A 21,444-nucleotide genomic window follows, 5' to 3' on the forward strand; every position below is an offset into this window, starting at 1 on the left:
TTGTCGTTTGTTATTTGAAGTGTGTACTATTAATCTCAAATTCAAACTACCAAACTTTTTGAGTTTTGTTTTGGTTAATGGAAAACAGATTTGGGGCTTTGTTGATTTGCGACAAGGTATGTTTCCTGATGCTAAGGATAGATAACAATAATTAAGATATGTTGGCATCTCTTTCTGCTTAAATAGTCATCTTGGTTCGATCCTTACGGATCTTTAGAACGCATCCAATAATCCAAAATCCCATCAAATGTAAGTTAAACACGATCAATACTCGACTGAATAATCCTTATTTCAATCCGCACGATATAAACGTAGTCATTCATTGTAAATGTTATATAAATAAGACCTGGTTTATACAATCGCAGTTCAGTTGAACTTTCCTATAAGAAATACTGATTGAACCACTATTGTAAAACTAGACCTAAGTATTATTTAAGCTACTTCACTAAAATTAAATTTTGGACTTCCTGTCTTCTTACTTCTTCGTTTTAAGGGAATTTCTCATAATATACAATAGATAGAATGTTTTTGTATTCCATTTTTTACTTAATACATAAGAATCAAATAACTGTTTGTTCGAAAGAAAACTTACCGTTAAAAATCCAAGTTGTATTCGGTACAGGTGCCCCAACAGCTCGACAAGTCAGGGTGGCATCTTTCCCGTCCAAAACCGTCAAATTTTTAGGGCCGTACTCCATCACGGGCTGGGCGGCTAGAAAAGCGACCGACGGTATAAAAACGGTTAGAAACGCCATGAATGACGGCGAAAACATGAACGAATAATCTCGGTTTTTCCGGCGACGTTCAACTCATGCATCGTAAAAGCAAACAAAATAAAAAATAAACGGAGGCACGATGGTCGGCCGAGACGAAGGAAGGGCGAAGGGACGCGTCGGGTACGCCAGGTGCGAATTCAGGTAGGACGAGGAATTCGACACGGCGAAACGGGTACGCAACCCCCTTTTAAAAAAACATGCGATATTTTTAATTTGCCGACAGGTTTTTCTTTATGGAACAACAAATAGAGGGCGTTAATGTGAGCCTAACAACCACACTTTGTGTAATAATGGTTCGGTATAAAAACGCAGTTTAAATGGAACTTACCATTTAACCCTTCTATCATCATCATTATAACATTAATCGCCGAGCATTGATTTATTTTAATCTATAATGTCGGTACAATACATGAAAGTTAGAAATTACTTTTTGATCAAATATGCCCTAAACCATTAAGAGTCCTAATCTGGAATGAAATTAGTATAATTTTTCTTGCATTTTTGTTTTATGGAGAATATGTCTTGTTTGCTAAACCAAACGTAAACTTAAGAGACAAGAAAAATAAAAATAAAGCTCAAACAGTGGTGTACGGTACAGTTTTTAGGACAAAAATTAAAATAATAACTTTAAAACGAACAAGCTGTGGTTATACGATTCAACCGTAAGAGCATTGCAAACTAATGTAATTGGTTTTGCCTCCGTTATTGTAAAAAAAATATTGTAGCTCTCTCACATTTCCTCTTTTGTGTGATAAATTCAAACTACCGAACATAAAAGAATATAACAACGAATCTAATCTACGAGTGCAAAAAACGTGAAAATAGCAATCACAAAAATTGATTCTTACGGGGAGCCACGAAACCAAAGTACTTTTTACCACCATGTCGATCGGGCCTTAGCCTGGCTAGTTTTGCTGCTATACTACGCGTATTTCGTCGGTCTAAAGATTGCATTATTATTATTATTAACCAATCAACTGTTTTTGTTGATAATTAGAGGTAGGAAACTTACTTTTGACTCTGAGCCAAGTGGATTGGGAGCTTTCTCCGGCTTTGTTCCTCGCAAAACACTGATACATAGCGTTGTCCGTTATCATCAGTTTTTTGATCGACAGCGAGTTGTCTTCTTCCACTTTATATCTACAGCAAAATGAGCGTTATTTAAAGGGAAAAAGCTAAATTTTGCGCGTGTACCTTGTGTCTGTCAAATCCAGTTCTTCAGAGTTACGGTACCACGTGATATTGGGTTTGGGTATGCCAATAACGTCGCAGAGGAGATTCATTTGAGAACCGTAGTCGCCTAACGTTTCCGCTTTTGAATTACTGAGAAATCGCGGTTTTTCCAATACCACAACCTGTTGAAGTTTATTAGATTAAACTAGTTTCTTGAAAGCTAAACTTGCCTGAGCTGTGGCCTCTACAGGGGGGAAACCTCCCGAACGCAAATTGACATTACACTGGTACACTCCGCTGTGAGTGGTGTTGATGGACACCAAAGCCAAACTTCGATTCCAAATATCGTTCACCGAGTAGGAAATACCAGCATTTTCGATGGGAATACCATCCTTGAGCCACAAAGTCTCCAACTCGTGCAGGGGACGAGCGTTGGCGATACAATCGAGAGTGGCCTCGGACGCCCCTTTCACCACCTGCAGATCGTCGGGCGGTATAATAATTTCGGGGGCGATTTCCTTGCTGTCCATTGATTCTTGGACGGCGAGTCGCATGTAGGCGCTGTTTTCCTCTTTACCTTCTTGCGTGTTTATAGCACGAGCTCTAAAAATTACTACTTCTGTATACTTTATTAATTTCAATTTTGCGGATTAATTTATCGAGAGGCCTCTAAATGTGATTAAAAACTCATTTAATTAGTTAGTTCATGCTCAGCTAAACATTATTAATTAGTAAATAATAAATTCGCCTCCATTAAACTGGATCAGTTTAAAAATTGTTAATATAAGCAACATTTTAGATAAAGTACTACTACTCCCTAATGGGCAAGATAACGATTAATAACCAGGACCGCAAAGTATACATACATAATTCACTGGCACCATCATTTATCATTGTTAATACTGTCCTGCAACATTACGTATTATTATACATGCGCTTTCCGGGGCCGGTTATTAAATAATAACAGATAGGTAATTTTCGGAATCGATTCAACACCAAAACAAAAGTAAACCAGGTTGCGAGAAGTTATGGAAGTATTTTTATCAATAAGTAATGTGATAAAAAGTCCGGGGACGGTGCTAAATTATTCAAAAGGGCATTGTTCCGTTAACCCGCGTGCAATATTCAGTTCTTAATCGAACGATTCTATAGAAATTTTTTCTGGTTTAAAATTGCTTTTTTATTGTATGTTGTAAAATTTAAAAACTTTTACCTAGTCCCCCCAAGTGAGTTTCGGGTAAAGTTCCCGAATGAATATGGATAGTTTTCAGGTATTGGACCTTGGGGGAACCTCGAATCGTGCATGTATACAATTTAAGAGAAGTGTCAAAAACATGTACCAAAATGGGAGTAGCGCTACGTGTGTTACTACAACACTATCATATTTCATACGAAGGGGTCATCAACCAATTTTTTTTTATTTTGTTAATCGATAGCGTGATAGAATCGATGAGGATTCCAAAAATGTGCTTAAAATTGTCATTTTCTCACTCCAAATGAGTTTAACAGACGATTTTGTCGCTGACTGTGTTTTCAAATTTTGGCAACACTTTTCTCCCTGACTGTACCGAATTTAGTGACATATTTTTAGGCTATTGGATAGTAAATTTAATAAGGATTCTAAAAATGTGCTTAAAACTGTCATTTTCACAGTACAAGTGGGTTTTACAGGCGATTTTGTTCTTGACTGTCCTTTCAAACTGTGTTTCTAGCAGTTCAAATTTTGACACTGTTTTTCTCTCTGACTGTACTCAATTTGGTAGTGTTTTTTTAGGCTGGTAGATAGGAAATTTAATGAGGATTCCAAAAATGTGCTTAAAACTGTCATTTTCTCACTCCAAGTGAGTTTAACAGACGATTTTGTCGCTGACTGTGTTTTCAAACTTTGGCAGCACTTTTCTCCCTCACTGTACCGAATTTAGTAATATTTTTTTAGGCTATTGGATAGTAAATTTAATAAGGATTCTAAAAATGTTCTTAAAACTGTCATTTTCACACTACAAGTGGGTTTTACAGGCGATTTTGTCCTTGACTGTCCTTTCAAACTATGTTTCTGTTAGTTCAAACTTTGACACTGTTTTTCTCTCTGACTGTACTCAATTTGGTAGTGTTTTTTTAGATTAGTGGATAGGAAATTTAATGAGGATTTCAAAAATGTGCTTAAAACTGTCATTTTCACACCACAAATGAGTTTTACAGGCGATTTTGTCCTTGACTGTCCTGTCAAACTGTGTTTCTAACAATTCAAACTTTGACACCATTTTTCACCATGACTGTACCGATATGTTTTTTGTTTTTTTTTGGCTATTGAATAGGAAATTTAATGAGGATACCAAAAATGTACTTAAATCAAACATTTTCTGACTAGAAGTGGGTTTTACCAGCGATTTTGTCCCTGACTGTCCTTCTGAATTGTGTTTCTTTTAGTTCAAAATTTGACACTGCTTTTCTCCCAGACTGTACCACATTTTATACGGTTTTTCCAAGTAACTGAATAGAAAATTTAACGAGGATTCCAAAAATGTGCTTAAAACTGTCATTTTCTCATTCCAAGTGGGTTTTACAGGCGATTTTGTCTCTGACTGTCCTTTCAAACTGTGTTTCTGGCAGTTCAAACTTTGACACTGTTTTTCTAACTGACTATACTCGATTTTTTAATGTTTTTTTTAGGTTAGTAGATAGGAAACTTAATAAGGATTCTAAAAATGTGGATAAAACTGTCATTTTCTCAGTCCAAGTGAGTTTAACAGACGATTTTGTCGCTGACTGTCTTTTCAAACTGTGTTTCTGGCAGTTCAAACTTTGACAGCGCTTCTCTCTCTGACTGTACCGAATACCTATTGTTTTCATTCGATTGGCAATCTGAAGCCAAGCCTTCTTCAAGGCATTATTATCCTTGCGTTGAGGGTCTTAGCTTAGAATCCCACAAAATAGGGAACTTTGGACAAAATCAATTAGCGTAGTTAAAACAAATTTTTAAACAGGAAACTTTACAATACTATTGTTTTGAACGGAAAATTGGACTATAGTTGATGACCCCAATGATGTAAGTGCACAGGTGTATAGTTTGTGATTTGTCAAGAAAAAGCAGAGCAAGCTGAAAGTAATACTTTTTTGACCAATCACAAACTATACCAACTTTGTGTTAAGATTGTTGAAAGTAAGCAAATTGACTCAGATTTTAACATGTCGCACTAATGACTATGTAAGCTAGCTGAAGCTGAATCTAGCCTCTGTAAGCTAGTTATTGACTTACCTATAGGGTTTCTGATCATCTTTATCCGCAGACAATATAATCAGTTGATTCGTTTTTGATTTAGCGTATTTTTGGGCGTAGGGCAGTACCCCTTCGTCCGTTTGCCACGTCACGTCCGGTAAAGGCACCGAATCGATTTCCGGAAGGTTCAATACGGCGGCATCTCCTTCTTTCACCGTAAAAGTCATCTCGCTCTGGTCTTTAAACACGTCCATATCTAAAAATACATTGGTTCACACAAAGAAAGTTCAAGTAGGTTTTCCAGGGGACGATGTAAACCAAACGTTTTGTCGTATTTGAAGTAGTAATTTACATAAAACGAACTTACATGCTACCACAATTTTGATTTCTTCGCTCAATATCGATCCGATCTTGTTCGATGCGATACATCGATAGCTGCCACCGTCGTCCAGTTTGGCCGAGATAATTTTGTAGAAGGGATCCGTGGAAAATTCGGTGATGGGCGCCCCATTTTTGAGCCACTTGAATTGGGGCGTCGGATTGCCTGTAAAGACCGGGTTTTAGCTCATTTTGTAGTATTGATTGAAGATCTACTTTTGGTAAAAAGTGCATTTTTGGAAAAATTTTCTTTTTGCTCCAAAAGGGTTCCAATGCCCAGCAAAAAGCATATTTATACTAAAGAACCTTAAATTAGGTGAAATAGGCACAAAAATTTTCAAAAAAATGGTGGGGGGTATTAGGACTGGTAATAAATCAAAACCTAAACGCGTCCTCCCATAAAAATGTATATTATGCGCCCATCTATCGAGACAAAATGTATGTGGCAAAAAGCAGGTGGAAAAATCCTGCTGATCGATATCAAGATGTATTATACGGTATAATGGGTCGACGGGGAGATAAACTATAATAGATGGCTTTAACTTGTGTTACATATTCCAGCAATTTTTACATGATAAAGACATAACTTCGTAAAGTTCACCTCAACCAACTACATCAAGTCAAAAGGTAACAACCATAAATTATACGACCGTCTTAATACGCTAGTTCATAGTTAAGGTGCCATATTGCTTACGCGTATTAATCCTGATTATGTGCGGGATTTAATGCTTGGGAGTCTAGAGCTAATTATTCAGTGTTCTCGTGCCTTAAAGGACCATGTTCCATCCAACCGTATATAGTTGAACATTCATAAAAACTTTACACTTGAAGGACTTGGGGAGTTGAAACACACTTCATTCTAATGAAAACAAACTTTAGATGGTCCATGTGTGCAGACTTTTGTGATTGGTCAAGAAAAGCATTTTTTTTTGACCAATGACAAACAAGTTTTAAAACATTGGAGCAGTAGAATTAGGGCAAACGTACAGCAGAAGCTTAGTGCCTTCTCTACTCTAAATCCTATTATGCTATTTTTGTTTCATAATTAGTTTTCTCTGGATGCTCCGCATAGTCCTCAGGATTTAAAAAGTCCCAACTTTAATTTAGGTACTCCTGCCATAAAACGTGCAATTTCTAGGTTTGGGTCAGTGGTGTATGAACTAGTTTGTGGCTGACAATAGGCACTAATAATGACAAACTGGTGAACGAAATGTTGTGTTGACTTGGACAAAACCTTTTTAGAACAATATGCAGACCAAAAACTCATCGTATACAAGTGGGGACATAAACTAAGCGCAAAACATTGGGAAAGATTTAAAGTTCCGTCCATGTCAGACCTACGTAGGCACGATCGTACGTCTAAAAACCGGGAAAGGCGAGCGTTATTTCGCAAATCCGTGGCGCAAACGAGCAAAAAGTCTACACAACACGTTACCCCGGATAGAAATAATTAAACTCATCCGCAAGGGCATTTTTATTTTGTAGACCAACGCGGAATTTACTTATTACTAGCATTTAATAACCGAAAACCGTCCCTAAAAATAGATTCAGGAAAATTGAATATACTAAGGCCATATTGAGTTCAACAAGTGTCTCGTGATAATGTAATCAGTCCCTGGAGGATGGCGGTCCCAAATTACTTTTTAATGGAAGTGTTTTCGTGACGAACGAGTTGTCACTAGTAAAATTAGATTTTTAGTAATGTATACAGTGTGGTACAGTTTTAAATGTCAGCAATCCACCAATCGACGTCTCTAAACCATTTTGACGAATGACAATCACGCCTGTGTATTGGGAAACGTTCATCAGGAAAATGACATAATGCATGTCAACTTATTTTTTGATATGAATGGTGAATTATTGACACTTAAAACTGGATCACCCTGTATTTAATAAATATTCTAAAATTGCAACCAACATAATAACAAACGTTTGAAACGTTTAATTTAAAATCTAATCCTAAAAAAAAACTGAAATATTTGATGGAAGATCTCGGACGTCGAAATAACCGAAAAATCCACCCCGAAGGGCAAAACGAAGTTAAAATTTCGTTACCGTCAGATTGGAAATTCGGATGTTTTGCACGAAAGTTACGGGCTCGTTTCCAGCAGCGACAAATTCGGGAATGATTACCGACCTGGGGTTTGACGCGGACTTTAATAAATTAGACTTTGATCCGGACCTGATATTGTTGCGCCACTTTTGCTTTGACCCTTTCGCAGTTGTTGTTCAATCTTAAGAAATTTTCCTAGAACAAAACTAGGTCGATAAACTAAAATAAGGTCACGATTAATGTACTTTTTGATGCTGTGCATTGCTTACCGAATTGAGTTATGTCCTGTCAACACGCAATCTGGACTCCAAATGGCGTGTGATTTACGACTAGCCCCCGTTTGAAAGGCAGGTAATTTGTGTCTCCTTAAAAATTTAGTTGAAATTCTGTTTTTGCTCATAACCTATATTTTTGAGAGTTGTAATGACACAAGACAGAACTGATGAAAAAAAAACAAGTAGGCGAGTAATCTAACCTAACACATGATTCTACAAGAGTTTACTACCAGAAAATCACTATAAATTCAAACTTACCCGTGCACAATCAGTAAAACTGTTTAGCATTTTGTTGTAATTGTAATTTTTGTAATAATTTATTAATAATACTTCAAAAAATACGGATAATTTGAAGATGAAACCAAAGGATCTGTCACTCTGTCAGACATATAAACAGCTCCGAGAACTGTCAAAAACGTCAAAGCGTCAGCGTTATAGCTAAATCAATGAATCAACGTGTCACGATGTTGGACGGGTAACGTACTGAGGTCAAATAAATCGACCCAGACTGTTTGTAAGTTTTCCTAATAATTGTGTTGAAAATGGGAAATATAGTCCCCGTTGAAGGATAAGTTTAGTCGATGAAATGTTTGCAGAACTTTTTTCGCGTCATAAAAGTTTAAAAAGGCGCCGGGTCGTGATATTGCCTCGCAAAAGTTTTTAATTTTAAGAACGACGCGGAAACTCTATATTAAATATTTCACTCGTACTACTTTGTTATGTTAGACTGGAGCGCACATATGCATTATACGGAATTTTTAACTCTAGTTCTGAGGATTCGAGACGAAATTCGGACTTAACATCGAAGTAACGAACTATGAAATGGGACTCCGCTGTTTTATGACAGCCTCTTTTTGCCCTGCGAACAACTATTATTTTCCGGTATTGGACCGATTATATCATTCGACTGTAGATGGGTAGTTGGGCGCACGCAAATCGTTAAATCCCACTCGAATTAGACCGAAATTAAGTTGCGACTAACCGACTGGAATTTTGTAATAAGGCCGTATGGGAATCTAACTTTTAGATTGAACTCAAATATTAGTTTAGGGTATTTGTACAAAAGATCCCACAGTCGTTTCTCTCTAATTCCAAGCTAACATTTAACTGCCAACTGAAGAACTAAAACTTTTTTTTTTTTAACAAAACGTCAGTACAATGACATGGCAAATGACGTCTGTCTGAACCGTGTTTGACAGTACAGTGTTGCCAATACTAAACAAATTAGACTTAAATAAATTTAAGTTTCTCTTTTCCTGACAGTATCAATATTGGATTGACAATTTTTCTAATTTGTAAGATTTCTCCAGGGATGAGAAGGATATTATTGACTCGTATACGTTCTTTACGAAACAAATTTGGTTGGTCGACAGGCGAAAATAATAATTGAAAACAAATTACTCAAAGTCCGAATTAGTCGACATGAAACTTATTAATTAGAGTTGATTTATCGGTAGCTTAATTACACCGCTATAGAAAGTTGTCGGCATGCATACAACCCACCTATTAGTGGTTTTACTACAATTAAAACTCCATTTCCTCGATTCGGCGTTGTCCAGTATTTAATAGTACTAAATTAGAACTTTGCAATTAGTTTATTATGCTCAATGTTCAGGACAAGTTGGTGACCGGAAAATGTAATGAGATTTTTGTGGAAATAATTTTGTGGAATCTCTTATTGTCTCTAATGATTCGCTACAATAAACTAAGAACAAAAGCGGTTTTGGTTGTTTTTTTACCGGCACTTTTATCCTCCGAGCACTAAACCATTCTCAAATTACTAATTTCTGCTTACCCCCGCTCCCATTGTGCCCTAAGGTGCTTTGAACTGTGCACGTTATTGTGAGGTTTCTAAGGGTAGAAAAAAATCAACGTAGTCTAAATGTAGAGTAGTAGATAAGTCCAGTTTTCTTTTATCATCAGTAATTTACTAGTGATAACCAGTTCGGTTGGTCTGAACCGTATTGGGAACGGCCAAGGGCCATTTTCAGTGGGAATTGGCTGCCAATTTAAAATTGTATTTCGCGGATTGTTTCCATTAAAACTTTGCCGGTAAAAAGCCACTTTCCTGGACGCTTTCAAGCCGCTAGTCATTTTTAGTGAAACCGGGCAAAAAATCCACTACACAAACACACACACACGTCAATATTTTCAATTACTATTCGCGTTGTACGTGAAATCCGGGGACTCTAAAAGAGTGTCAAGAGCGTGTTTAAAAAAAAAAAGAAGAACTGCTAAAATGGAATTTTTCTAGTTTTCGGTCGATGTCGCTTTTGCTGGTTTGTCGGATTACGAGACGTCACATTGTGTTCTCATTTGTTTTCATATCTGACAGTTGGTCACATGACCACTTCGTTAACAACACCGATTGATATCTTGTGATCAATTGTCGATAGACTGACACGTGTCACGTTACAAGCGCCATCTTTGTCTAGCCCATTAATTAGTTAATTTCTTTCTCTTTATTAATTTTTTTTAAGGATAGTTTTGAATTTTTTTTTAATCTTTATCGTGTAAAACCAATATGGCGGCCGTAAGGAGTTAGCTTCAATAGCAAATTTGAGGTTAACTAAAAGCCCCAACAAAATCGTCTGTAAAACCCACTTGGGGTGAGAAAATGACTGTTTTAAGCACATTTTTGGAATCCTCATTAAATTTCCTATCCAATAAACTAAAAAAACACTACAAAATTTGTACAGTCAGGGAGAAAAGCGGTGTCAAAGTTTGATCTGCCAGAAACACAGTTGGAAAAGACAGTCAGGGACAAAATCACCTGAAAACCTCCCTTGGGGTGAGAAAATGACTGTTTTAAGCACATTTTGGAAATCCTCATTAAATTTCCTATCTAAAAACACTACAAAATTTTGTACAGTCAGGGAGAAAAGCAGTGTCAAAGTTTGATCTGCCAGAAACACAGTTTGAAAGGACAGTCAGAGACAAAATCGTCTGTTAAACCCACTTGGGGTGAGAAAATGACTGTTTGAAGCACATTTTTGGAATCCTCATTAAATTTTCTATCCAAAAACCAAAAAAAAAACCCTACAAAATTTTGTACAGTCAGGAAGAAAAGCGGTGTCAAAATTTGATCTGCCAGAAACACAGTTGGAAAAGACAGTCAGAGACAAAATCGCCTGAAAAACCAATTTGGGGTGAAAAAATGACTGTTTTAAGCACATTTTTGGAATCCTCATTAAATTTCCTATCCAATAAACTAAAAAAACACTACAAAATTTTGTACAGTCAGGGAGAAAAGCGGTGTCAAACTTTGTTCTCCCAGAAACACAGTTGAAAAAGACAGACAGAGACAAAATCGCCTGAAAAACCTACTTAGAGTGGGAAAATGATTGTTTTAAGCACATTTTTGGAAACCTCATTAAGTTTCCTATCCAATAAACTAAAAAAACACTACAAAATTTGGTACAGTCAGGGAGAAAAACGGTGTCAAAGTTTGATCTGTCTGAAACACAGTTTGAAAGGACAGTCAGAGACAAAATCGCCTGAAAACCCACTTGGAGTGAGAAAATGACTGTTTTAAGCACATTTTTGGAATCCTCATTAAGTTTCCTATCCAATAAACTAAAAAAACACTACGAAATTTGGTACAGTCAGGGAGAAACGCGGTGTCAAAGTTGGAGCTGCCAGAAACACAGTTTGAAAGGACAGTCAGAGACAAAATCGCCTGAGAAACCCACTTCGAGTGGGAAAATGATTGTTTTAAGCACATTTTTGGAATCCTCATTAAATTTCCTATCCAAAAACCAAAAAAAAACACTACAAAATTTTGTACAGTCAGGGAGAAAAGCGGTGTCAAAGTTTGAGCTGCCAGAAACACAGTTGGAAAAGACAGTCAGAGACAAAATCGCCTGAAAAACCCACTTTGGGTGAGAAAATGATTGTTTTAAGCACATTTTTGGAATCCTCATTAAATTTCCTATCCAAAAACCAAAAAAACACTACAAAATTTGAACAGTCAGGGCGAAAAGCGGTATCAAAGTTTGTTCTGCCAGAAACACAATTGGAAAAGACAGTCAGAGACAAAATCGCCTGAAAACCCCACTTGGAGTGGGAAATTGATTGTTTTAAGCACATTTTTTGAATCCCCTATTTCCTAACCAAACACTACAACAATATTTCGATCAACTGTCAAATTACATCATCGTGACGTCAAATTCGCTATACTCGCTCCCAAGGGGCGTCAAAACAAATGCGGTCATAGTGTAAAACCAATATGGCCGCCCTAGGAAGTAACAAAGTTGGCTACGGTTGCAAATTTGAAGTAAAAACTTTAAGAAACTGTCATCGTCAGCTGTTGGTAGGACAAAATTAGGTTAGAACTACCATTTGTCAACTACATTTTGTTTCTAATTCGCAGTTTTATTGTATTCTTCTTTAATTTTTTCCACTTATTCTGTCACTTCTATTACTATTAATTCCTGTTGACAGTGTTATTTTGTCTCCACTTTTCGTCCAAAACCTACCAGCTTTTTCACTGTTTTTTAGAATATTGTATTAATAGATAGGACAGTAACTCGTTCAATATTACATGAAACGACATTTCAATTGGAAAACCTCTCAATAATTCAATTGTTACGTACGTACAGCTAAACCATTTCGGCAGAATTATTTCCTGCAATGAATCATTGATGGCATACTTTTTTAGGGCAGTTGTGGATTACATTATAAGATTAGGAAGTAATGGCAACGTTCCTAAATTTGTCCGGATGTCCCATGAATAAGCAAAATAAGTGCTAATGGGTAATAACTATCTGGGGTAATGCAATTCAGCGGACGTGAAAAAAACTGGCATTAAAGCAAAAGAGGAAGACTAACAAATCACAAAAATAATCCGTATAATAGCCGAAAAATGTAGTTGTACGGTCTAGTCGCCAGCTTTTGCTCTTCTCACGGATTTATGTGTTGTTCATGCACTCAGAGAGCCAACTAATTCAATTTGTGTAAATTGGTGTTCAGAAGCCGAAATTCATTGAAAATGTAGAGAAAATGACGACAGTGGCCCAAATGATATTCGCATAGATCCCACATGACTCAACTCTACAAATTTATGTATGCGTATACCGGCTTTTATCGATATGGATTTATTTATTATCAACCGTTTTAGTGGCAACACTCCTGACAGTTTTGTGGATGATTTATTATTGTTGGATATTTGGTTCGCGGAATTAAAAACTCTAGTGAAAAAAAAACACACCAAATGTTTGCATATAGAGACCCAAGTTCCTTTTCAAAGTCCTCTGCCCTTCTGGCCCTTTCATTCATTATTAATTCGTCATTTACCCTTTCATCTTAACCATCTTCTCGAGTGTCTGCTCATATCTCACACACGAATGGATGTGTGTGTGTGTAAATAGTAATAGAAAATCTTTAGAATGACTAAAGATGCAATTAAGTGAAAAAGATCATCTAATAACGGAAAGTAACACTTACCAAATGCCTGGCATTGCACGATTTTCGTTGTTCCCAATCTAATTATGCTGCTGCTCGTAAACGTAGTAAACCTGGGCGCCTGAAGTAAATTATCTGGAAAGAAAGACTACATTTAGTGAAATAATTGAAATCCGTTATTACTTTAGTGCATCAAGTAATTTTTGAATCAAATAGAGCTCTAGAAGCACATTTAAAAGACGTTTTCACAGACAGACAGAGAAACGTAAGTAATTGCATGCGCGGGAGAAAGAGAGAAAACGAAAAAAATATCAAGTAGGCCATATTTTCAGCGCGCTGTTGCCAAACGCCGTAAGTATTCAATACTCGACAAACTTACTTACGGCGTTTGGCAACAGCGCGCTAAAAATATGGCCTACTTGATATTTTTTTCGTGTTCTGTCTTTCTCCCGCGCATGCAATTACCTACGTTTCTCTGTCCGTTATATGGTTTTCCTATGGTCGCTTTTGGATTTACCACACCTGTATAGACACATGTTCCTTAATTACACAACAATCAAGCGTAACAACGATTTTTACTTTTGCAACAATCCGAGCGAGTAATAATCGTTATTTGCAGTTGTCACGGCATATCTGCATAAAGCAACAGTGGAACTAAGCTAATCCAGTTTTTGGAGGAGGGTAGGAACGAGGGGGAGAGACACAACACGAAATTATTAATTTAATGCAGGTCGTCTATAAATAAATTTTCCTACAACTTTAACGACTGCACTTATCAACGGGAATGTGTTGAGAGTTCACGATGGGGTGTAAAAGTTGAATTAATGTTTCGTCTCGCTATTATACGAACCGCCGTGGAAAATGGTCAGTTTTAATGGGTCCAAAAGTCGGAATGTGTAAACTGAAGAAAGGATTATTCAGTAAGTTTGTTATGGTGTAGAAGTGAATTTAAGGAGTTTTAGAAGAATCAAAAGGCTAATAAATGCACATCAAAAGCAGTGGAGAAATTCTAAAATATCAAGTAAATGTGTTTCTTGGTGGAATGACACTGTAAACAGGCTTTATAGTTCCATGAAGCCAAATTTGACAGTTTTGACGTTAAAGAACACTTTTATAATTTTCGTACGTCACGTGATCGTTGTCACAACTGTCGAAACCCGTTCACCAGTGATCAGAAACTATAAAATTACAAATAGTTGCCTATTTTAGGAATTATACTATAAGTTATGTTTACAGCTCCATGGAGCCAAATTTGACAGTTGTGACCTTCAGAAACACTTTAATACGTTGCATGGGTCACGTGACAACTGTCATAACTGTCGAAAACCCACTCACCAGCGACCTGAAAGTTTAAATTGCCAAACAGATGTGTTCCTTTGAGGAATAGCACTATAAGTTGGGTTTACAGTACCATGAAGCCAAATTTAACAGTTCTGACGTTAAAGAACACTTTTATACTTTTCATACGTCACGTGACAGCTGTCACGGCTGTCGAAACCCGTTTACCACTGTTTACCAGCGACCAGAAACTATAAAATTAAAAATAGTTGCCTATTTTAGGAATTATACTAGAAGTTATGTTTACAACTCCATGGAGCCAAATTTGACAGTTGTGAGCTTCAGAAACACTTTAATACGTTTCTTGGGTCACGTGACAGCTGTCATAACTGTCAAAACCCACTCACTAGCGACCTGAAAGTATAAAAGTCCAAACAGAAATGTGCTTTTTTGATGAATTGCACTGCAAGTTGTGTTTACAGCATTTGTTAGTTCTGACGTTAAGGAACACTTTGATACTTACATCACAACTGTCAAATTTCTCTCCGTAGAGCTATAAATATACAGAGTTATTTATCCTAGAACCATTAGAACCATTGGAAATAAGTGATGTGTTAAGAAAGATGGGAAAAAGTGTCAGTGCGTCAGAGCGGATGTGACGTAATTTGAAAGTTGGTTACAACTTCCCGCAATCTGTCACAAAGTTCCATCCTTGTCGATCCCATTGATTTTCATTCGTTCTCTCTTTTTATCACTGATTTACATGAACATTTTTAATAACAGTATATAGAAGCTTTCAGCCCTGATAAATAATGGGGTTGTGCCATAGTAAATGCAAAATCAAAGGCCAAAAACGGAAACGCGCCCTTATTTATTGAACCTACGTTAAAAGGACCTGTCGGATTAGGGTTACCACTTAACAGTCACTTTTGACCATAGATTTATAGTGCAACAAAACAAAATTAGGTCAATTAGACGTCAATTTTTACAATCTGACCGGCTGGTAGTAAAATTCCTTTCCCTGTCGAGTTATAAAACTGTGTTCGTAAAAGTGAGGTTATGCTGTGCCAACCGAAAATAACTTAAAGATGTGTTGTGCCAAAAATGTATTTGCCCATAAAACAATGCCATCTCAAACATATCCGCATATAAAGGATTTTATTACTTTTGCCTTTAACGACTAGCTGCATTACACACCATAATATGTTCTATCCAGAAAAAAACTCAATTTTCTCTACGATAACTACAAAAATTATAACGTTTCCAGCGGTAAAAACGTGCACAAACCAACAGAAAACCCTAATAATTTATCATCAGGCAGTTTTTTGTCTTTTATTAATGACCAAAGTTGGTGAGCCACGGCCGCGAAGAAGTCCAGGAAACCGCCGGCGTCTGTACACCATAACTTTTCGAAAATCCTCGTTCTCCGAGATATTTACAAGCCAAACCGGCACGAGAAAAACAACCCTTTATTGCCGTTTTCTTGAAACTTTCCCTGTGGGACGCTTTGCCGCATATTGCGCTTTTAAAACCTCTACGTTGTCGGTAAAAAGTTATCGCCCATATAGATGTTATCTGGTACTATACCGGTTATAAAACGTGCGATTAGTTTAAGTCGGTCATAAATGATGTTTTTCTGGTTACAGTTAACTAAAATATTGCCTTACTGTACCTACAGCACTATCTGCAGATTTCTCCTCTTCCTAACAGAACTTACACTAGTTCTCTTTCTCTACGATTAGGCGAAGGCGCCTATTTAATGGTATTAGTAAAGTTTTCATTACCTTTACCCCCTCTATTTTGTCACTGAACCAAGTCATTATTTGGTGCCTTATTCATGTTAGTGACAGTGTATGGACTTCCTAACTAGTTTAGTGCCTTTACTTCTTGGGTTTTTGACAATTTTCTCCAGTCTCCTCTAGTTGTGTACAGCTAAGTGTCAATTTCCAGTTTTGTCTAATTGTAATCCTCCAACCACTGACTTTTTTGGGTTAACTGATTAACTTTTCTCAAGTTGTACAGAGTGGTAAAATAAAGCGTTGCTTGAGCTACATTTTGGTAAAAAAATCCACTCTCTAGCTTTCACACAACCAAAGTTATGGCCTGTCAAACTACACAGTGCTTTGGTGGTTTCGTCTCGGTGTCATTTTGACTTTTCTCCATTTGGCGCTGCCTATGACAATTTTTCTGATCAAGTTGTACAGAGTGGTCAAATAAAGCGTTGCTTGGGCTACATTTTGGTAAAAAAATCCACTCTCTAGCTTTCACACAACCAAAGTTACGGCCTGTCAAACTACACAGTGCTTTGGTGGTTTCGTCTCGGTGTCATTTTGACTTTTCTCCATTTGGCGCTGCCTATGACAATTTTTCTGATCAAGTTGTACAGAGTGATCAAATAAAGCGTTGCTTGGGCTACATTTTGGTAAAAAAATCCACTCTCTAGCTTTCACACAACCAAAGTTACGGCCTGTCAAACTGCACAGTGCTTTGGTGGTTTCGTCTCGGTGTCATTTTGACTTTTCTCCATTTGGCGCTGCCTATGACAATTTTTCTGATCAAGTTGTACAGAGTGATCAAATAAAGCGTTGCTTGGGCTACATTTTGGTAAAAAAATCCACTCTCTAGCTTTCACACAACCAAAGTTACGGCCTGTCAAACTACACAGTGCTTTGGTGGTTTCGTCTCGGTGTCATTTTGACTTTTCTCCATTTGGCGCTGCCTATGACAATTTTTCTGATCAAGTTGTACAGAGTGATCAAATAAAGCGTTGCTTGGGCTACATTTTGGTAAAAAAATCCACTCTCTAGCTTTCACACAACCAAAGTTATGGCCTGTCAAACTGCACAGTGCTTTGGTGGTTTCGTCTCGGTGTCATTTTGACTTTTCTCCATTTGGCGCTGCCTATGACAATTTTTCTGATCAAGTTGTACAGAGTGATCAAATAAAGCGTTGCTTGGGCTACATTTTGGTAAAAAAATCCACTCTCTAGCTTTCACACAACCAAAGTTACGGCCTGTCAAACTGCACAGTGCTTTGGTGGTTTCGTCTCGGTGTCATTTTGACTTTTCTCCATTTGGCGCTGCCTATAACAATTTTTCTGATCAATTTGTACAGAGTGATCAAATAAAGCGTTGCTTGGGCTACATTTTGGTAAAAAAATCCACTCTCTAGCTTTCACACAACCAAAGTTACGGCCTGTCAAACTGCACAGTGCTTTGGTGGTTTCGTCTCGGTGTCATTTTGACTTTTCTCCGTTTGGTGCTGCCTATGACAATTTTTCTGATCAAGTTGTACAGAGTGGTCAAATAAAGCGTTGCTTGGGCTACATTTTGGTAAAAAAATCCACTCTCTAGCTTTCACACAACCAAAGTTACGGCCTGTCAAACTACACAGTGCTTTGGTGGTTTCGTCTCGGTGTCATTTTGACTTTTCTCCATTTGGCGCTGCCTATGACAATTTTTCTGATCAATTTGTACAGAGTGATCAAATAAAGCGTTGCTTGGGCTACATTTTGGTAAAAAAATCCACTCTCTAGCTTTCACACAACCAAAGTTACGGCCTGTCAAACTGCACAGTGCTTTGGTGGTTTCGTCTCGGTGTCATTTTGACTTTTCTCCATTTGGTGCTGTCTATAACAATTTTTCTGATCAAGTTGTGCTTGGGCTACATTTTGGTACAAAAATCCACTCTGTAGCTTTCAAACCGGTACTTGGAATTCAGGATAATTTTATTCCAAAGATATATTCTCTAGAATCTGTAAAATCGGACGCTACTATTGGTCAATTGTGTTATTTCTATACAAACCATCTTAAGATTAAAATTATCCGGAGGTGAAACCGGTCCTTAGCTTTTCTTCTGTGTGCACCAGTTTCCCTTCTCATTCTGGCTTCTCTCTGCAGGATTACTGGGAAATTTACCTCCTACAACAATCATTAGTCCTGAGCAATACAAACCTTCCGCAGACAGGTTTTTTAGCAGATTATCCACCAATTTAGCCCATAGAAATGGAAAACATCTCCTGGAGGGTAACGAAAAAAATATCAAGTAGGCCATATTTCTATCAACTAAATCTGAATTGTGGAAAACATACTATTTTTAATTGAGTTGAGTAGGCAAATTCCTGTTCAGCCAAAAAGGTTTTACGAGAAGGTTCTTTGAGAAACACGCTCAAATTCCTTTAGGTTTTAATTAAATAAGAAAGGGGAGTTTTCCTCAAAGGTGGCAGAGGTAAATAATATTGTCGGGTTAAGGTCGTAATCGTCGAACACGATTACGCGTATATAAGTCGGGCGATTCTTATCAAATCTGGACTTTGCGTGACTTTTATGTGCAGCTATTTAAATACAATACCAGCCAGTGTGGAGTTTTTTCCAAGGGCCGCCGAGTAGAACCATTGAAACGTGGAATTATAATAGACACGCAGGTTTTTAAAGCGTGAAAAATCGACTCCTTAAATGCCAATACCTTGCAGGTTCTTTGTAGCTCTATGGAAAATGAGTGACGTCACAATGATGTAATTTGACAGTCGATCTAATTCCGAATATGTCAAGTTACGTCATCGTGACGTTACTTTTGCCCAAGGACGGTAAACAGTACAGGAGTGCTTAATCCCATAAGCGCAATCTTGCCGGTATCGGCTCGGGCCGGTGACGATTTTTACGTCACCATGGGTCTCTCGCGTTTGCGCGATTGTTTTGCGCGATGCGCGATTGCAGTCGATCATTCACGAACATGATCTCGTACATAGCATCTCGGGCGAATATTTAGCGTATTGTGCACCCGAAGGCCCACTGTGACGTCAGAATTCATTCGCCGCCGGGAAACAAAATCGGCCGATCGAGCAATCCTGTACTGTTTAATATCCTTGACTTTTGCCCTGCTCCATAGAGCGTCAAAACGAACTTCATTTTCACATATACAGGTGTGGTAAATCCTAAACCGACCATAGGAAAACCGTGTAACGGACAGAGAAATGTAGGTAATTGCATGCGCAGGACTAAGACAGAAAACGAAAAAAATATCAAGTAGGCCATATTTTTAGCGCGCTGTTGCCAAACGCCGTAAGTAAGTTTGTCGAGGGTATTGAATACTTACGGCGTTTGGCAACAGCGCGCTAAAAATATGGCCTACTTGATATTTTTTTCGTTTTCTGTCTTAGTCCTGCGCATGCAATTACCTACATTTCTCTGTCCGTTACACGGTTTTCCTATGGTCGGTTTAGGATTTACCACACCTGTATATGTGAAAATGAAGTTCGTTTTGACGCTCTATGGAGCAGGGCAAAAGTCAAGGATATTAAACAGTACAGGATTGCTCGATCGGCCGATTTTGTTTCCCGGCGGCGAATGAATTCTGACGTCACAGTGGGCCTTCGGGTGCACAATACGCTAAATATTCGCCCGAGATGCTATGTACGAGATCATGTTCGTGAATGATCGACTGCAATCGCGCATCGCGCAAAACAATCGCGCAAACGCGAGAGACCCATGGTGACGTAAAAATCGTCACCGGCCCGAGCCGATACCGGCAAGATTGCGCTTATGGGATTAAGCACTCCTGTACTGTTTACCGTCCTTGGGCAAAAGTAACGTCACGATGACGTAACTTGACATATTCGGAATTAGATCGACTGTCAAATTACATCATTGTGACGTCACTCATTTTCCATAGAGCTACAAAGAACCTGCAAGGTATTGGCATTTAAGGAGTCGATTTTTCACGCTTTAAAAACCTGCGTGTCTATTATAATTCCACGTTTCAATGGTTCTACTCGGCGGCCCTTGGAAAAAACTCCACACTGGCTGGTATTGTATTTAAATAGCTGCACATAAAAGTCACGCAAAGTCCAGATTTGATAAGAATCGCCCGACTTATATACGCGTAATCGTGTTCGACGATTACGACCTTAACCCGACAATATTATTTACCTCTGCCACCTTTGAGGAAAACTCCCCTTTCTTATTTAATTAAAACCTAAAGGAATTTGAGCGTGTTTCTCAAAGAACCTTCTCGTAAAACCTTTTTGGCTGAACAGGAATTTGCCTACTCAACTCAATTAAAAATAGTATGTTTTCCACAATTCAGATTTAGTTGATACGGTTGATGGAAAATGCTACTCTTAACCGTTGAATGAAACTCTATTTGTATTTAAAAGGGACAAAACTCCCCTTTAGCGTTGTCTTTATTAAAACTGGAAAATTGCAGCATCAGCTATTTTGCCTTATTAGGGAACGGGACAAGTTCCATTCCGGTTTATGACATCAGGCATCATAACAAGAACTGGGGAGTAGTAGAGTGTATTGTTTCCTAAAGGGGCGCATTCTGCACTTCCCTAAGGCTACGTTAATCCCTTATCGCGTATATCCCCGTAACCTCGTAAATCCGGAGTTGAACTTAAAAAAAAAAAAATTTTCTCCCACAAAGAAAATAGACCAACTACTTGGAGTGCATTCACGTTCTAACTATACGAGCTTCATATTTATTTTTTGTCGCAGTTTTTTCAGTAAAATCCCCAAGGACCGAGTCTTTTTTAATATTCCTCCACTGGCTTGTATAGTCGATTAATATGTAAATGGAGGCCGTCAACAAAACATCCAGAATCAAAGGGTACATTATTACAGTGCCAATAAAGTCCATTATGTCCAAAAGTTTCTTTTGATTGAACTAGTTTGAGCAACTATATAACCAATTACGGTGTTCAATTAGGGGCCCCTTTCTAGCCGTCAATTTGCAATTTTAATTATAGAATGTTTAATTACCTCACCGGGATATTACTAATTAGTTTTTAATTTTAACCTTACTATTTTTATCGACACTTTAGGAGCACATACATTTTCCAGGAAATGGAACTTGTTACCCTGATGCGAAAATAATCGGGTTGTGCCGTTCCAG

At 37.7% G+C, this 21,444-nt stretch overlaps 1 protein-coding gene and 1 long non-coding RNA gene across 6 annotated transcripts in view; both read right to left on the reverse strand.

Annotated features, from left to right (window-relative positions):
* The window catches only part of LOC145728561 (protein sidekick-like), a 60,559-nt gene that overhangs the window by 14,164 nt on the left and 24,951 nt on the right, over positions 1 to 21,444 (reverse strand). For 3 of the 5 annotated variants that reach the window (XM_081978899.1, XM_081978898.1, XM_081978897.1), the window contains exons 2-9: positions 13,318 to 13,410; positions 5,534 to 5,710; positions 5,206 to 5,422; positions 2,180 to 2,552; positions 1,971 to 2,131; positions 1,789 to 1,916; positions 1,625 to 1,717; positions 593 to 712 (exon numbers count right to left, since the gene is read on the reverse strand). In XM_081978899.1, coding sequence (XP_081835025.1) covers positions 593 to 712; positions 1,625 to 1,717; positions 1,789 to 1,916; positions 1,971 to 2,131; positions 2,180 to 2,552; positions 5,206 to 5,422; positions 5,534 to 5,710; positions 13,318 to 13,410 — 1,362 coding nt within the window. The remainder of the gene's footprint in view (positions 1 to 592; positions 713 to 1,624; positions 1,718 to 1,788; positions 1,917 to 1,970; positions 2,132 to 2,179; positions 2,553 to 5,205; positions 5,423 to 5,533; positions 5,711 to 13,317; positions 13,411 to 21,444) is intronic. The other 2 variants (XM_081978901.1, XM_081978900.1) reach the window with 1 other exon arrangement.
* Positions 7,465 to 8,248, reverse strand: LOC145728568 (uncharacterized). The gene is made up of 3 exons (XR_014178122.1): positions 8,131 to 8,248; positions 7,867 to 7,962; positions 7,465 to 7,792 (listed from the first exon to the last, which is right to left on the reverse strand). It is a non-coding gene; the product is annotated as an uncharacterized LOC145728568 (long non-coding RNA).

This window comes from Ips typographus, linkage group LG4 (assembly GCF_016097725.1).
Source record: "Ips typographus isolate SLU linkage group LG4, UJ_Ityp_2.0, whole genome shotgun sequence".
Classification (NCBI taxonomy): domain Eukaryota; kingdom Metazoa; phylum Arthropoda; class Insecta; order Coleoptera; family Curculionidae; genus Ips; species Ips typographus.